The 18,496-nt window shown below is 39.3% G+C and overlaps 1 protein-coding gene across 1 annotated transcript in view; it reads left to right on the forward strand.

Annotated features, from left to right (window-relative positions):
- The first annotated feature begins 10,881 nt into the window (after positions 1-10,881).
- LOC109207484 overlaps positions 10,882-18,496 on the forward strand; it is an 11,272-nt gene continuing 3,657 nt past the window's right edge. Inside the window, exons 1-7 of the mRNA XM_019370412.1 lie at positions 10,882-11,292; positions 12,336-12,425; positions 12,522-12,593; positions 13,417-15,362; positions 16,948-17,211; positions 17,633-17,636; positions 17,875-18,381. Of these exons, the coding sequence (XP_019225957.1) occupies positions 10,975-11,292; positions 12,336-12,425; positions 12,522-12,593; positions 13,417-15,362; positions 16,948-17,211; positions 17,633-17,636; positions 17,875-18,381 (3,201 nt within the window). The 5' untranslated portion in view covers positions 10,882-10,974. The remainder of the gene's footprint in view (positions 11,293-12,335; positions 12,426-12,521; positions 12,594-13,416; positions 15,363-16,947; positions 17,212-17,632; positions 17,637-17,874; positions 18,382-18,496) is intronic.

The following is an 18,496-nucleotide window of genomic DNA, read 5'->3' on the forward strand; positions in this document are numbered from 1 at the left end:
CACTTTTCAAGATTAGAGAGTTGGATTTGTGGCTGTTTGAGCAGCTATTTTGGTGGAGGAAGATGATGTGCTCGTTGTTGGCTTTTGCTGGAATTTCGGGCGAGGTTAAGGACTGTTTTGAGGATGGATTTGAGCAAATTTTCAGCTGCTATTTCGGGTGTTTTGGAGCTGTTTTAGCAGCATTTTTTGGCTAGTTTGCAGCTGATTTTCGCTGCCTTTCTCGGTGTTGTTGCGGCTGTTTTTTGGAGATTTTTTGTTCTCCGTTTTTTGCTCTGTTTTTGTGCCTGTTTTGCTGCATTTTTCAGCTGTAAATGGTGGTGTTTTGGATGGTTTTGAGTTGGGATTTCATGGTTGAACTTTCATGGAGGAAGAAGGAAGTTTCAGATTGGCTTTGTGGTGTGAAGATGATGATGAACTAATGAGGAAGAAGAGGAGTGAGCTCGTTTTTTCTGCTCTCATTTTCTCCAGGTCCTCTATCTCTATATCTCTATTTTTTATTGCCTTTATTTTGTGTGCCTAAGTCTGTTTATATAGGAATGAGAGTGGTTGTCCAATTATTTATTTTTTATTGCCTTTATTGCCTTTATTTTGTGTGCCTAAGTCTGTGAAATAAAACTAAAATATTAAGATTAAACTTAAAATCTATTTAAATACTAAAAAGTGAGTGAAAAACCAAATATGGTCAAAAATTAAGTGCTCACAATGCTGATTATGTAGGATATCTGGTGGACAGGAAAAGCGCGTCCGGAATGGCACATTTCCTGGGTTCTTGTCTAATCTCATGGGATACAAGGAAGCAAAACTCAGTGGCACTCTCAACTGCAAAGCAGAATATGTAGCAGTTGTTTCTTGCTGTGCTAAATTGTTGTGGATCAAGCAGCAACTGGAAGACTTTGGAGTGTTCTCAGATTGTGTGTCTCTCTTATGCGACAATACAAGTGCACTCAACATGGCCAAAAATCCAGTCCAACATAAGAGGACTAATCACATTGATGTACGCCATCATTTCCTCGGAGACAATGTTGAAAAGGGGCTTATATGCATGAAATTATGCAGCACAGAAGATCAGATTGCAGATACATTCACCAAAGCCCTAAGCAGAGAACACTTTGAGAAAAATCACCTGGCATTGGGGTTGATAAAAACCCAATAGAGAACTGGTCCCTCGATGATTGGCTATGAAAGAAATGTTCAGGTAAAATTAGCTCAAAAGTATTTTCTAACAAAGTCTAACTCATCTCTATACCGTTACAGGTAGACACGCATGATGATTACAGAGAAAATAGGTAGTTGATGCAGCACGCGCTAGTAAAAAGGGCAAAGCTTACAGATGCAAGATTAGTCAGGGAACCTGGTTCTCCTGACACAGGTTAGTAGTTTCTCTATTCTCTCATGCATAATTTTGAACGGTTGAAATAAGTGCCACGTCATCAGTGTGTCAGTTTCTTTTCCTTGCATCTTTTGAACCCAAATGTCTCACCCGTTAGAAATCGACCTAACTCCCAAAACTGGCGCCTTTTCCTAACCGGTCCCTCATCAATCTTAAATGCATCCATCACTGTCGCATCTCCTCACATCATACGTTAACACTTTCCTTCTTCTTCCTTTCTTTCAAACTACCCATTTCTTCTCCTCAACTCATCACTCCTCTCCATGGCCAAAAATCATGAAACCTCAAGTGTTCCAAGTGACACCCACATTGAGTCCTCAGCCATTAAAACATCGATATTAGACTCCTCCCTCAACACCACCACTAGCCAAAACCCTAGGGCAGAGTCACCCCACACTCAGTCTCCTCTCCTACCCAATCGAGTTCTAGTTCTCATAGGAGCCGCAAAATCTCGACCCCTAAAAGGTTTGTGGCTACGAGCTCTCCTCCCGCCTCGCTTGAAAAACTGGGTGAGAAGGTTACAGTTGAAGAAGAGGAAAATCCAGAAATCTCCAGTCTTTTTGTAGACAAAGGTTCAAATGTCGACCAAAATGCTGATTCTGAGGATGCCGACTCCACAAAGACAGTTCCTAATCTTGAGTCCACAGGTAACACTCCTTCTACTCCTGCATTGTCCATGGATTTACAAGATAAAAAAGCCATAAAAAACATGTTGTTTATAGCAAATGAAGGGGTTATTATCGAAGGAGGTGAGGATAAGTTTGAGACTCAAGGGGAAGAGGCTAAGACTGTTGGAGAGGGTAAAAATCTTGTGCCTGTTGAACCATCGACACAGGAAGGTGCTACTAGGGAACTTGCTGGAGGACTTGATCCCTCCTAGGAGGATCCAACACAGGGGTCCTCTCAAGATCCCCAGGTCAGTATTGACCCTACTCCCTCTCCTCATTTTGATGTTGAGCCTTTGTTTATGGTGGTGCCTGAGGAAAGATCTATGTCCAGAGAAGAAAAAGGGGATAGTGAAGAGGATTCTGATGATATGCCAATAGCAAGCTTGACTAGACGTAGACCAATGGTTGCTCGAGAGTCTACTCCTAAGCGACCCACTACAAGGTTGCAAAGGAAGGAGGCCCTTGAGTCTGCTCTTAAGAACAACCAAGCTAAGTCAAGGAGAAGAAAGTTGGTGAAAGATGGGAAAGGTGTGAGTGAAAAGTTAGTGCCTATTGTGAATATGGATGAGGAAGAAGTCGAGGAACCTGGTTCCTTGACTAGAAAGATCTCACAAAAGCATGGTCTCCCCAATCCAAAAAAGGGATCTTCTGTGTCTGCTGAAAGTCTAAACAAGTCTGATGATGTTGTTGCTAATGAAAATATGGTGAAAAAATCGGGTGATAAGTCTGTGGAAGAGTTTGGTACCAGTTTGATGGAAGAATTGGGTGAAAAGTCTGTGAAGTCTGATGAAAAAGGAAAGAATGTTCGCAAATCTGCTAAAAGAAAAGTTGATACTGATGAAGAACCTGGTTCCTCAAAGAATACCAAAGTTGGTGATCCAAGGAGTGCTGGGAAAGAGAGATTAAGGAATTAAAAAGTACTATGGGGCCGCACATTTGCCCCTGACATTTTGGAGAAGGCTGGTATGAGACAGTTGGTTGATATATGTGAGTTTCAACAGTGGACATATTTGTTCACAAGTGATTCTCCAAAGGTGTATGTGGAGGAAGTTCAAAGTTTCAATGCCGACTTATTCAAAGTTGAGGATGATCACATTTGTGTGTTGGTGAATGGAGTTGATATGGTAATGGACTCTGCTGTGTTGGGGTCTATTTTGGGTGTGCCTGCTGAAGGGCTGTCTAGTGTTCAGGGATCTTGTTCTCAAAATTTCAAAAATGCCATCCTGAAGGACATAGCAGTTCAGCAAGGGGAACAGGTTCAGAAGAAGGCCCTCCTTCTAGTGTATGAACTGCTATTTGAGATGGTGAACAAGGTATTGTTGCCTCGTGCTGAGAGAAGATCTATCACTTCTCGTGCAGACTTGTTCCTCATGGAAGTACTGGACAACTTCACTACCATTAACCTGCCTGGAATCATGATAGAGCATATGAATAAAGTGGCAAGCTTTAAAGATGGTAATCATGGGCAGCCTTATGGGTTCCTTCTCACCAAGGTTTTTGAGCACTTCAAGGTTCCTCTACGACAAGCTACAGTGGGCACCAAGAAGCAAACTTTCTCCAAAGCTACTCTTGAAGAATGTAAGTGTATTGAGAAATTTGGAGGGGTTGGAAGCACTTTTACCATATCTCAGTTGATCAATGCTCAGAGTAGTGCTACTGCTGAGATAAGGCAATTAAAGGCAAGGAATGCTATTCTTGAGACTCAATTAAGTCAGTTGCAGGAGGCACCTGGTTCCAGTAGCTCTTAAAGTGAAGAGGTTGCTAGTCTGACCAAAGAGAATGCTGAGATCAGGAAACAAGTGGAGGACCTGAAAGAGAGACTGCTCAATGAGCAAATGTCAGCGAATGATTGAATAGATTTAGTCCTCCAAACCCTTGCCTTGCCTCTAAGACCTCTTCTTCCAGTGATCCCTAGACAGTGCTCCCTCAGTGTCAAGTCTTTAGTGTCGGTTTATTATGATCTAGTTTGTGGTTAAGTCCCTCAGTGTCAGTTCTTATAATGATGTTTGTGGTATTTTTTTTTGTTGTTATGAATTATGGATGGTGGTAGTAACATTGACTCTGCTCCTGTTGGAAAATCCAAATTATGTTAATGCAAGCTTTTCCCTTTTTCTGTGTATGCCTTGTCTTTATGCTCTGTTTTTAGTCATGTTGTATGCACACAAGTGGCATGAGTTAACTCAAGCTAGACTTCTTTTTACTAGAAGCTTGTTACTATTCTTTTTATGATGCCAAAAGGAGGAAGAAATGTGCATAATTAAATAATGATGTGCACTGATTAAGGGAGAATACAGACTCAGGGGGAAACTTAAGGTCTTTCTGGTTCACTGTCTGGTTCTGTGTGGCTGTTTCTGGAATTTTCAATTATATAATTGTCATCATCAAAAAGGGGGAAATTGATAGGTTACAAGTCCTTGTTTTGTGTTTTGATGATCTAACAAACTTACTGTCAAGAACCGGATAAGGAACTTATTACACATTCTCAAGACCTTAAGATCAAAAGGTTCCAGCTTGGGATATGGTTCAACTCTTCAGAGTCAAAGGAACAACAGAGGGAATAGATAGCTACCGTTTCCCAATGAAACTGAACAAGTCAACTGCCCCAGCTGTAAAGTAGCCGCCTGCACACGCTACAGTACAGAAACAGTGCATCAGCCAACTTTATGGGGAGTTTCTTTTACCTACCTTGCTTACATCATCCCAAGTAATGTCACAAATGTATTATTAACATCAAGGAAGGTAAAGCAAATGACTTGAACACTTAGAGAATTCACTCAAGCACTCTGTGTCATTGATCATCAAGAAAACAATTCTCAAGTGCATCAAGAACAAAGAACAACACTGCTACGGACTAGTTCCCCATATCAAGTTATTGTATGTCCTTAGTTGAGTTGTAACTTTGTAATAGTTCTTCAATTGTAATTCCTAATTAGCTTGTTTAGAAGCATTGCGTAGGAAACCTTTGTAAATCATAAACCCTTGTGTTTGTATCTTGGCTAGAGTTAGTCAAGTTGTAAAATTTTTGTAATAGAGTTATTACAAAGTGGCTTGTAATAGAGTGTTACAAGTTAATGAGGGATTAAGAGGTTAATTCCTAGGTTACATAGGTTGTAATGTGAAAGTTCCTCAGTAGTGAAGTTGAAATCCTACAAGGGTAGGTCGTGATTTTTAATCCCGTTGAGCTGAGAATTATCCACGTAAAATTTCTTTTGTCATTACTTACTGCAGTGTGCATATGTTTCGTAGAAACTAATAGAGAACCTGGTTCTCTATAGAGTTTGGTGGACCACTAAATTCTATCAATGTCAATTTATACTTCTACACCCAGAAATAGTAAGATGGTTGACATATGAAACACACGGTCTTAAAAGGTTGTAACGTACTACTTGCTTAGAAATTAGTTTAAGAAGGAAACTTATGAACAAATCAGCGCACTTCAACTTTTTGTATTGAACGTTTATGCATGATGATGGAGAAAATATCTATAAAATTAGGTTATTTCAAAATTAATTATATGTAAGTATTCACACTAAATAATATACTAATAAATAGTGTAATGTGAAAATATTTTATATTTTCGATGTCTATAAATTAAATTCAAAATTTAATGCTCGTCATCTTGCTTTTCTTCTTCTTTTCAATTCTCATAAGCTAGCTTAGACTACATCGTATCACGTCCTTAGTCGTTAACTAAGTACATATGCGGCACTTGACAACTCGTTCACGTTCTTGCACAACTTGCTCACATTCTTGCTATGCTAAGTCAGTCTCACTACACTCAAGATTGCTAAGAGAATGGTAGAAAGAACACAAGAGAATTATTAAGGGAAGCTTTGTATTAGAGAGAACTTGAATTATTTGCTTGGTGAATTACAAATGAATGCCCCCCTTTATATACTAGTCTCCTAGGGGCTAGTGAGTAAATATTAATTGTTGCACAAGTCCTTATTATTTACAAGATAAAGGCTTTCTCTAGAATTCTCTACAAACCTAGAAGATTCCAAGGACTTTCTAGCAAATCCATAAGGATCTAGGGTCTTCCTAAGGAAATGTCCATACTTCTCTAGAATCTTCTCACGAATGCTAGCCTTCCTCTTATGTAAGCTTCCACATAGCATTAATATATTCCAAATATCGCCTATGTGGCATGATGATGTGGCGGGTCATCACACTCTCCCCCACCTAATATTGCAACGACTGCGGCGCAATGCTGCTGCATAAACTCTCGGATCTTATCTTTGAATTGCCACAAGTCTTCATATCGTTCCCACGTGGCCTCCGCCGGTGATTGCCTTTTCCAATGGGTGAGTAACATAGCGGTGACTTTTTGCCCTTGTTTTCGCCTGGCCTGGTAATCTATAATAGCCTCAATCTCCCGATCATACGAGGCGGTGATAGTCATTGGCGCTCGACTTAATTGGCCCCTACTCGGATCATCCTTATCTTCATGATATGACTTAAGCATGCTGGCATGGAAGACATGGTAGATCTTAAGATACGATGGCATGTCAAGCTTGTATGAGATCTTGCCTACCTTGGCGACGATCTTAAATGGCCCCTCATACTTGCAAATCAGATTTTGATGCATGCCTCGTAGTGCCTTGAATTGTCTTGGGTTAAACTTCACCATGACCATGTCCCCAACTCTATAGTCCGCGGGACACCACTTACGGTCCGCAAACTTCTTCATCTTCTTATATGCCCTATCCAAGTAGGAATTAGCAGTATCAAGCTGCTCTTCCCATCCTTTGGACATATGATAAGCCCCCAAACTCTTTCCCTCGAATGCAGCTGGTAATGAATGTGGAGTTTGTGGTTGTTGGCCTGTGGCTAGCTCAAATGGTGTCCACTCCGTGGACTCACTCCGCTGCAAGTTATAAGAGAATTGGGCGATGTCTAGGAGCCTTGCCCAATCTTTCTGATGCGCGCTTACATAATGCCTCAAGTAGCATTCTAGTAAGGCATTGACCCGTTCCATTTGTCCATCTGTCCGTGGGTGGAAACTAGTGAAAAAGTGAAGTTCGGTGCCAAGTATCTCGAATAAATCTCTCCAAAAGTTTCCAATAAAATGGGGGTCTCGATCACTGATAATATGCCTTGGTAAGCCCCAATACTTCACCACGTTCTTAAAGAATAGCTTGGCGGCTTCTTTGCCAGTGCAACCTGGTGAGGCGAGCATGAAGTGGCATATTTGGAAAATCTATCCACGACCACCTAATAGTACCATAACCATCGGACTTCGGTAGACAAGTGATAAAGTCCATAGTGACGCTCTCCCATGGACACTCTGCAACTGGCAGTGGCTCTAAAAGTCCTCCGGGCTGTTGTTGTTCAACTTTGTCCCCTTGACAGACAAGACAAATATGCACATAGCACTCTATGTCATCTCGCATGCGTGGTCAATAATAGACTGACTCAGCCAAGGCCCTAATGCGACGTTGACCTGGATGACCAGCCCACATTGTGTCGTGACTCTCCCTTATGATCAGTCGTCTAATGTCTCCAAACTTAGACACGTAGACCCGCTGACCCGTGGTAAGCAGTAGGCCGTCTTCTACCCAAAATCGTCTCGTCTTGCCTTGGTTGGCTAACTCGATAAGCTATTTGGTTGTTGGATCATGCTGCATGCCTTCTTTTATAGCCTCACAAATGTCTTATCTTGCTGAAGTGATTGCAGCAAGCTCGGCTTTCCGGCTCAAGGCATCGGCTACAACGTTACCTTTTCCCGGCTTGTACTCCACCACATAATCAAACTCGGCCAAGAAATCTTGCCACCTAGCATGGCAGTCTCTGAGAGGTACACACTGGAGTGTTGATCATGGCCTCGTCGTCCCTCACTTCGCCGTGCCTGAAGTAGTTCTCCAAGTGCCAAAGGAAGTTTTTCACTTCTTGTGCATCACGAACACCTTTGAACACCGGGGGTTTGGGAGCCTCGATCTTGGCCTCCCTTGTCACCACATCATTGCTGGCTGCCTCGGTCACGCTAGCATTGACATGCTCCTCCAATGACTCTATTTTTGCCTTCATAGCATCAATAGTACTCAAAGCCTCCATGAGTCTGCACTCTAAGGCAGTGATGGTTTGCCTTAGTTCCATCTCGGTCTGTGTACATCCCTCCAAGTCATTTCGGATACTCTCAATCTCTTCAAGAGTGTGCCCCTCAAGAACGCTAAGGGTGCCTTCCATCTTCCCCAAACGTTGGCCAAAGATTTCTGCGGCGTCCATCCCCGCGTTCATCTTAATCACCCACTCTTTACCGAGCGAGACGTCCTCGGACAGGACCCCCACTTCATCCTCGCTCGCCTCAGTGGAATATGGTTCTTGGGATGTAAGCACTTCGTTTGACACAACCTCGGGTGGCACCTCCTGGCTCTTGTTGGTGGCATTCCTCTTTTTGTTACGGCCGCTCTTGCCAGCAGCATCCTGGATGACATTGGCTTGGGTATTGGCAGTATTAATTTCTCTGTCGTGCGCTATTCCCTTAGTTGCAACCTTTGCTTTGATACCACGTTGTCACGTCCTTAGTCGTTAACTAAGGACACGTGCGGCACTTGACAACTCGCTCACGTTCTTGCACAACTTGCTCACGTTCTTACTATGCCAATTCGGCCTTACTACACTCAAGATTGCTAAGAGAATGGTAGAAAGAACACAAGAGAATTGTTAAGGGAAGCTTTGTATTAGAGAGAACTTGAATTATTTGCTTGGTGAATTACAAATGAATGCCCCCCCCTTATACTAGTCTCCTAGGGGCTAGTGAGTAAATATTAATTATTACACAAGTCCTTAATATTTACAAGGGCTTTCTCTAGAATTCTCTACAAGCTAGAAGATTCCAAGGACTTTCCTAGCAAATCCATAAGCATTTAGGGTCTTCCTAAGGAAATGTCCATACTTCTCTAGAATCTTCTCACAAATGCCAGCCTTCCTCTTATGTAAGCTTCCACATAGCATTAATATATGCCAAATGACGCCTATGTGGCATGATGACATGGTGGGTCATCACACTCGGCTTGGCTATAGCCTATAGGTCTTATTATATTCGATAGGAGTGTGTAATGTCTAGTACAAGTATAGAATATTTGCTGATTCTACTATATTTTGAAGGAAAAACATAAAATATCCGTATCCATAAAATACTTACTTCACACGAATACGTTAACTAAAGCAAATTGCAAGCAACATAGCTTAGGATTTTTTTAATCGTAAAATTTTATATATATATATATAGAGAGAGAGAAAAGATTACAATGTGAGGAATCAAATCATAACCAACCAACAGAGCTATAAAGATTCCCAATATAATTACAAATGACTTAAGGTATGTTTGGTATGCTGAAAATATTATCTTGATTTTTTTTTCCTGAAAATAAGTGATTTTCTTATTTATTTTCTGAGTTTTAGTTAGATAGTAAAAATATTATTTTGGAAGAAATATAATTTAGACAAATACTATAATTTACAAAATAGATAAAGATGGGAGAGGGTGGTAGTTTGAGGGTGTTGGGGCCGGGCAGCAGGGGCAAAGGGTATCGCTAGGGATAGTGGCATTACGGGGTGGTCTAATGGGTGGGGGTGCTGGGGTGGGCGTGGTGTGGCAGGTGGGGTTGGGATAGGGATTATGGTGGGGGTGGTGGGAGATGGGCTGGGTGGGAAAGTTGAAAAAGAGTTTTAAAATATATATTTTTTTCCTCCTCCAATTGAAATAAATGAGTTTATGAAAAAAATATATTATATGAGTAAAAAATATTTTCTAAAAAATATTTTAAAACAATATTCAAACCAATGATACTTAAAAACCTACTAAACTGACCGAACCGTACCGAATCGATTTTTAGGTTTCCTTTAATAAAACCATAGGTTTTTATATAAATCTATAACCGTACCGGTAATTAGGTTACGTTTTTATTTTATGAAAATAAATCGAAAAAATACCGAACCATATCGAATAAATTTATATGTGAAAAATATATTTATATATTAAGTTTAAAAATAATAAAATATTAAATTTTCTTGGGTTTTGGAATTATGAAAATAATTACAAGCCAATAATTAATAAACGCAAAATCATATATCAAACCTATTATGCTACTCCCATCGAAAATAAATTATTTCCAGCATATTCACTAGCAAGACACAAGGCATTATAGCGATTATGAGTAGCAAACTACAATGTATTGATTATATTTCCTTTCATATGATTTAAATTTATCTTTTTGAATATTTAATCTTCTATAGACTTTATTCTTGAGTCCAGTCCCAATTTGGTTAATATCTTTCCACTCGTGTCATTTATATTTTCTTTACATTAAGTTATTTAGTTTCTTTTACGCTATTGTAGAGTGGTTGATGGATCTATACTCTAGCCATCTTTCATATTTTCTTAATTCATCACCCTTTAAAATATAAAAATGTCTAGAGAGTTTTGCTAAGTACTATAAAAGTATGTATATTATTGCATTATACTTCTACTAGTGACTTTTACACGACATTTAAAAAATACCGAAAATTAACCGAACCGTTACGATACCGAAGAGAAACCGATATAATTGGGACGGTTTCGAAAAGTCTAATTTTGGTTATACATAATGAATAACCGAAAAATTGATATGGTACAAAATTAACAAAAGAACCGACAGAACCGAACTATTGACACCCCTAATACCAATACACCCTTATGGCTTAACATAACATTCTTTCATCATCATCGAGTAGGAAAAAGAAGAATAGAAAAAAGAAAAACCACACATCACACATGGGGCATAGTAACCCCTCATTTTCGCGGGAAGCAGCTCAATATATACACCTCGCCATGGGCGCCATTTCATTTTTTGCAAATACAAATCCGTGACATTTCAAAAACCTTGGCGATCTGATAACACAATCTCTCCCCAAAAATCTCACAGTAATCAGGTCATGCGAACTCGATTTATCTGCACAGATTACTTCAATTCCACTCCAATTTCAGCTCGCGATTTCCTCCGCCTCCCTCTTTCGCCTCTTCTCACTGACCCGAACACCTCTAAATTCGAAGACATTAATTTTTCTGACGGAGTTTCTACTCTTAGTATCGATGTCGAAATCGAGAAATTTCCGATCGAGGCAGCTCTCTCCAGCTTCTTCGCCGATGTCCTTCCGCACAACATTGATGTTGAACTCTCTGAGTTCGCAGATCCTCAGCCTTTCGCTAGTTGCAGTTCCGAGGTGCAAACAAGCGAAACTACGAACTCAGAGGTAAGTGCTGAGCATAATTCGAACTCTTTTAGGGTTTAAATATTACTACATACACTACAATTTATGTGACTGTGTTTGACTCGCTAGCGGAGTTTAAGAAGAAAAACAAAAAGAAAACTCTGAAACTTGTGGTAAAAAATGAGTCATAAATATTTATTTGGCAATAAATTATCTCATTAAAGGTAAAATGAGCGTTTTAAAGTAAAAATTGTTACTAAATATAAAAAGAGATCATTCTGTTTGGGTCTGACTAAAAAGAAAAAAGTGTCACATAAATGGAGGGAGTACTATTCCCGTGTAACATTTTGATTGGAATTGTTGTGTGAACTAAAATGCATGCTTATGTTAATTGAGGATCTCTCCAATTGCATTGAGTTATCTGTCAATATAAGCTTCCCTTGAGATTTGTTTAAGGATTTGTCACTTCCAAAGAGAGCTTCAGTGCACTAGACTTGTCACTTTTGGTTTGACAATGATTCTAAAAGATACTGCATATTAGCACATTTTGATTGATTATATTAAATTTTAAAAGATGGTTCTTCTTCATTTATTGTGATTTAGAAAATTTCTAATGGAGAGTTTATGGTGCAGATGTGATGATAATAAGAGAATTATTTTTGCGTTGCGTGTGTTGGAACTAAGATTCCCCATTTGGAACTCATATTCATCCGTACAACCTTCCAACTTTGTTAAACATACAACCAAAGATTTAGGTATCCTATTAAATCTTTAGAGATTTGAGATTCCTGGTAGACTTTCTAGTGATGGCTCCATGTGCTTCACTGATACAGTAATACCTGAGTTTGTATTGTGATACTGGTAACTATTTGCTATCTATAAGGTAGTGTTATGCTGAAGTCTAATACGTAAAAAAGTACATGTGCTGCACATGTCTTTAAGAATGTTAATGAGGCTTAGGCAACGAAAAGAAATTTAATCTCAAGTGAGAAAGAATACAAGTTGGTTTCAAGAAGCAACTCCAGTCTTCACCTTATCTCAACATTACGTCTGTCTTAGGCTGCTCATGTACTTTTTTGTTGCAGGGGACTATTGTTTCCTACAGCAAGGGGAAAGACAATCTTGAAATGGTCCAACTTGAAATTCGGGTGCTGGATACATCCTGGCTTCCATTGGTAAACCATCATGGCAATCAAGCAGATACGATTTATATACTACTAGCTAAATTCTTATGTGGAACTTCTGGATTTATTTGTTTTCCTGTTTGTCAGCTAGAAGACATTCCTTATTTTGGAAAGGAGAACATGTCAATTCCCTCTCATTCGGATGGTGAAGATAAGTTGGTAATATTTTGATGAATTACATATCTCTTCAGACATTCTAGTTTCTATGACCGCAGTGAAGTGCTTTGGTTTATCTTGCTACCTTTTACAATGACAGTGAACTACCTAGGATAGGAATTCTATGACTGCAGTGAAGTGCGTTTGGTTGGTCTTGCCACCTTTTACGATGACAGTGAACTACCTAGGATAGGAATTACCAACTCCCTCCTTCTGTCAAGAAGAAGCCTTTTGTCAAAAATGAAAAATGGGTGGTTCATATTGATAGAAGAAGCTTAGCGATTTTCGATATGATATAACTTTGTAGTTACATGTCTTCTATATGTTCGTGCAGCTGGGACTATGATTCCGAAGACAACGTCTCTAGCACTTTTCTTGTTGGCCTCAATCATCATTTGTGAAACTGGATTACTATCTTTCTTCTTTTGTATTTTCTGATGCTCTTAACTTGACTACTTAAATCTAAGAATCACCTAATAAGGTTCTTAAATACAATTTGCCGGGATATTGTCCCAAACCGAGCTTACACAGTTATGCGACCGAGACCTTTCACCTCTCAATCTGCGCCGTCCTTCAGTTTCAAACATCTTTTCTTTATATATTGATCTAAAGGATAGTGATGCTCAAAGACACAGTGACCTCTTGTGAAGTAATGAAGTTTGTTCATTGTAGAGGACATGAAGAAATTGTACTCCATGCCATCATGTTAATTTACTTCTCTGAGACTGCGTAGACAAAAGGGGAAGACCTAACCAAATAAAGCGCTACTTTCACCTTTTAAGTGCTCCACTTACTGGTTTGGCACATCATTGTTCACTTTTTGCAGGATATGCCCGGTCTTGAAGTTTGGCTGCCAGATTCCCCTGAGATCCTGCAATCAATTTGTTTAGTGGATGACATCTCTTCTGTGGCTTTACTGGAGAAAAGTGCTGATTTGATGGAAGATGGTGCTTTCTGTCAGGGGCAATATCATTCTAGTACAGATGTCTTTCCTCATCTTGAAGTGGATGAGGCAGGTTTGGTTATTGTCAGTGACAAATCTGTAAAGGAGAAAGTTCTAAGCATTGAAAATATTGAGCTTCACTGTGAGACGCCAAGAAGTGAAGGAATGGGTAGCAGCAATGAGCTTTTGGGTTCCACAAAGTTTGACACATTCCAACACCTATCAGATAGTAGTTTCGCAATGGGCTGTTGTGAAGTTGAGGTTCCGTGCTTGAATTTCTCTGCGGAGATGGATTTGATAAGTATTATTGAACTTGAGAAAAACTCAGTGATCCATGAAAGCATAGAAAATGATGGTCTAATATGGGTAGCAAGCCCAATCATTTTTGATGAATTGCAGTTCTTTGATTCAGACCTTTTTTCTTTTCGTGAATTCCAGTCTGAAGCAAAAGTAGATATCGATAAAGATACATGTGACCTGATGTTGAGAGAAGCCGAGAATTTCAGGAACTTTGACGAATTGCTTGTTTCCCGTGAGCTCATCCCTGTGGATAATTCTTTCAGATCATTTCCTGTGCCACCAGTTCCTGAGAATGGAAATGTAAAGTCACTGTACTTGTGTATTAAGGAAATCCTAGCTGAGTTTGAGCCGCAGTCTCCTTCCATGTCCGATGGGTTATACTTAGATTGGCCTTTTCTGGAAGAAGAGAAATGCGAGTATCGAGAAGACTGTTTCAATTTGTTGAGGGAGATAGATGCTAACGACATTGCCTTTTGCTTGAACTTCAGTGACAATGAGATGCTTGTATCGGACTATTTTTTCTCAAGTGATAGTCCACAAGAACCAAACAGAGCGGAGAGCAAGGAAATGCTGAGTTTACCTTCTAATGGCATTCCTATACCTCCCATCCCTTATAACATAGAAGTGTCAACTAAGTTGCTGAATGATGGGAAGTTCCCAACTGAAGGAGTATCATCCCAATGTATTGCTAGAAAAGCATCTTCATTTGGTGACTCCAGGTCAAAGTTTAATGATCTTGATTTTTTCTTAAATCGAAAGGAGTATAGTAGAGGCAAAGATTATAAACCAGCTGACAGTTCAATTGATACTAGTGGCATGGACCAGATCAGTTTCCTCTCTTCTTCTGCTACCACATTATTGCAACCTCAATGGAATATCAGGGTGCATCAAATATTGTTATCTACTGATATTCTACTTCTAATTGATGATCTTAAGAAGACCTTTTTAGCTATCTTTGAAAGACAGAGAGAGTTAATTGAGGTTCAGGATCCATCTCAAGCTGTGGACGATGATGCTATTCTTCGCCTTCCAAAGAAAAAGCTCATCAATTTAATTAAGAAAAGAGGCATATGCAGGTCATCTTTGTCCCAGGATGGTGATAAAACGATGTCATTGGTCACATTGTCTGCAATCAAACAGATGGTTTGGTACCTGTGCTACTATGATCTGCATACAACCTATCTATACATAGAAAAGTTATCCAGGAGCTTGCAGGGATTGGAATCTAAACTTGATTTCATCTACAACATCGTAAAAGATGTGCATCAGAAGGGTGAAAACGATATACATAAGTTCCATCCATCGCTATCCGTTATCAAGGATATACTGGAGACATTTAAGAGCAAGGATAGTTCAAAGATATTAATTGTGGCTGAGCCAGTGTTCTGGTGGTCATTGAAGAAACTATTGACGTCCATGAATATTGCATTTTTTCAACAACAGAATGGACAGAAGGATGATTTTTACAAATTAGAAGATGCCAGCATGCAAATGATTCACGAATCAGACTGCTGTTTAGTAACCCATGAGTAAGTGGGAGTTCCTACAGAAAGTATGCTGGGATTGGGATATTAGCCTGCTTAAAAGTATGGTTGATCAAACTTACAGTTTCCAATTTCTTGTTTGTATCCTTGTATTTAGATGTAGTCTTTGCTATTCTTTCCAATTCATCGTTCAGGACAAACACTAGCATTTTGACAGCTGGCCTGCTTAGTCCTCAGTGATTCAAATAGCAGAAGATATCTGTTTTTGATCAGGCTGGAAAATAGTTTATTTTTTACCTTTTGAGACTCCAGCTTGATGTTTTGCTAGTCTATTGTAATTGCTGTTTCATTCCTGATAAAGATTCAGGTTTTAGTTGGGTGATCTATATAAACGTCACTGACGTTAAGGCGCCTCTAGGAGAAAAGTATTCTAAACTTAAAGATAGCTAGTCATTTTTATCTGCAAAACTACTACTTTAAGAACTAAGATATTAATCTCGTCTGAGGAAAGGCAGAGGTCGGCAGAATAGTGTTGGGGTGAGGTGATTAGGCAGGACATGGCACATCTTTAGCTCAACGAGGACATGACCCCTTGATAGGCGGATGTGGAGGGCGAGGATTAGGGTAGAAGGCTAGTAGGCAGTAGCACATCTTCCCTCTCCTTCCAGTAGTAGTAGCGTTTTTTAGTATTTCCATATGCTTAAAATTCTATTACTACATGATATTGCTTGTGTTTTGATTGTTCTACTTCCTTGTTGTTGTTACTGCTTCCCTGACTTTTACATTATTGTATTTCTTCTCTGTACTGTTGTGATTTGCATGCTTGCTTGGAGACGAGGGTCTACTGGAACAGCCTCTCTACCTGCACAAGGTAGGGGTAAGGCTGCGTACACACTACCCTCCCCAGACCCCTATTTGTGGGAATACACTGGGTTTGTTATTGTTTGTTGTTGATAGATTGGCTGTGTGAACGGTATTAATCATTCACTCAATAACCTATAGATGTCATATTAATGGTCCTATCCTTCTCTGGCAGATGCATTTCTGATTTTTGCCATTAATATGTATTTATGCAGCAAAAGGGTGTCAAAGTAGTTCCAAATTTGATTAATTAGTGATAGATAGTAATTCCATATTTTTCCAAGGACAAAGAAAAATATCTACAGAAGTCTGGGAGAAATTTGAATGAATTTACTTTTCATGAATTTGAATGGGTCCTTAAGAATCATATTTTCTTCTAGATAAATTGCCCTGGAATGCTGAGGTATTACCACCAAAACAGAATGTTGACGTTACATTCAAATCCTTGAGTTTGAAGTGTAGTGATCCTTATTGAATCCATGGCCTTGGTTGATGAATTTTAATTTCTTTTTCCTATTATCTCTTTTCGATCAGATCTTTGCTCTCTAACATGCTTGAATGAAGCTACTTATTTGCTTTAGTTTTAACTTAAAATCTACAGTTTACCATTTAGTAAGTATCATGGCAGACAATGTATGGTTTGGCTACATTGAGGCAGTTCAAATTTTATTTGTTCTTAATATTGTTTACCACAATGCTGTTCACAAGTTCCCTAAATTTAGATTGAGATTTAACGAAATCAACTGATATTTCCACTTTTTTTCTCCAGGCATCTGTTTGCCTCATTTCCATTTGAGAAATTTGAGATTATCTTGGAATATGGAGGTTCACAAGAATCATCTAAAGTATCTTCCATCTTGCCAAAGTCAGATAGAGTTCCTCCCCTTCATTTCCTTAAGGTGGAGCTGGAGGACCCCAGTGTTGCAAAAGCTCTTTGTGATGGTGTTGACATGCCCAACATTAATGAAGCTAGTGTGGCAAGTCTCTTTCCTTCACTCGACTACGATCTATTTCACTATCAGTTTGACAAATAGCACATAGTTCTGTGTTTCCTTTCTGGGAACGCATGACACCAAATTGTCTTTGTAATGGGAATGAAAAGTTTGAATATTGTCAAATTTTTAATATTCTAATTGTTTTGCTATTTTGTTTTTGAGTCAGAATATATAGTTCAATTTGCATTAAAGTGTTAACTACTATGGTATTTATACTCCAAGAGACGTGATGGTTGTTAGTTTTCTGAGTCAGAATATGGTCCGTAATTAATCTTATACGTATAAGTTTGTACTTTTGACTACTTAGGTTTGATCCCTTCCTCATTCTTTTGGTACTCTGTCCGCCTTTTCTTGCTTGGCTGAAATTTTCAACATGGCCAAGTTGATTCCCTGTTTGACCTCCCCTTGTGGTGGATTAATCTCACTCTGGCCTGATATATTTCCATTTTTGCATGGTAGTGAGGTTTTCTCCATCCAAGTCATATTCTGTGGCTGGTAAATTATGATCAGTTGGGGGATGAGCTTATCATTTCTGATAAAAGCACCAAATTTTTTACAAAAAGAGAATCATTTAGTGTTGAATACTTTATGCTGTCGATCAGACTAGAAATATTTAATTCAAATCTTCAAGTCCTATAGTTCATAGTTCATTCCTAGGGGCTTCAAAAGTTGGATCTTCTGCTGACATGCTCTTTTTCTAGGAAGGAGGTCCTCACTCGTGCTCTACTCTCAATGAGATTGACGTTACCTTTGAAGAACTGCTAAATTACCTTCCAGTGGAAAAGAACTTGAAGGGTGGGAGCATGGAGGCATTACTGGGAAATGAAGCTTGCTCTACTGCAGCTGAAGATGCAGTATTCAGTTCAAAATCTGAGCAAAATCGCAGAAGCATAGATGGCTGTCCTGAGACTATCATTATAGTTAACACACACAATTTTGACACTGAAATGGTAATTTCAAGGAGAAGTACATACCAAAAGATTCTTGCATTTGAGAAGAAAGGAGTTCAGGTCATAGAGCGTGATTTACGTCAGCCTGTCGATATTATAGTTAGTGCATCCACTTGCCTTGCTTGGTATGACTGCAAAAACATTGCAAAGAAAGCTACTGCCTCCGACGAGGCTTTCTCTTGCTTGCCTCAATGTGTCGAGAATATTGCAGCAAATATTTTGACGTCACTCAGTTTTGCTTTCAGCGGCTGCATTCTGGTAATTAGTTGTTTTTGTTTTTTCTTGTTTCCAAACTGTTCCTACCCAGATAGTTTTGTGCTAGATCTAAGGTATGCAATGCAAATATTTCCGCAAGAGCACTGGACATCCCCTC

This window comes from Nicotiana attenuata, unplaced genomic scaffold (assembly GCF_001879085.1).
Source record: "Nicotiana attenuata strain UT unplaced genomic scaffold, NIATTr2, whole genome shotgun sequence".
Classification (NCBI taxonomy): domain Eukaryota; kingdom Viridiplantae; phylum Streptophyta; class Magnoliopsida; order Solanales; family Solanaceae; genus Nicotiana; species Nicotiana attenuata.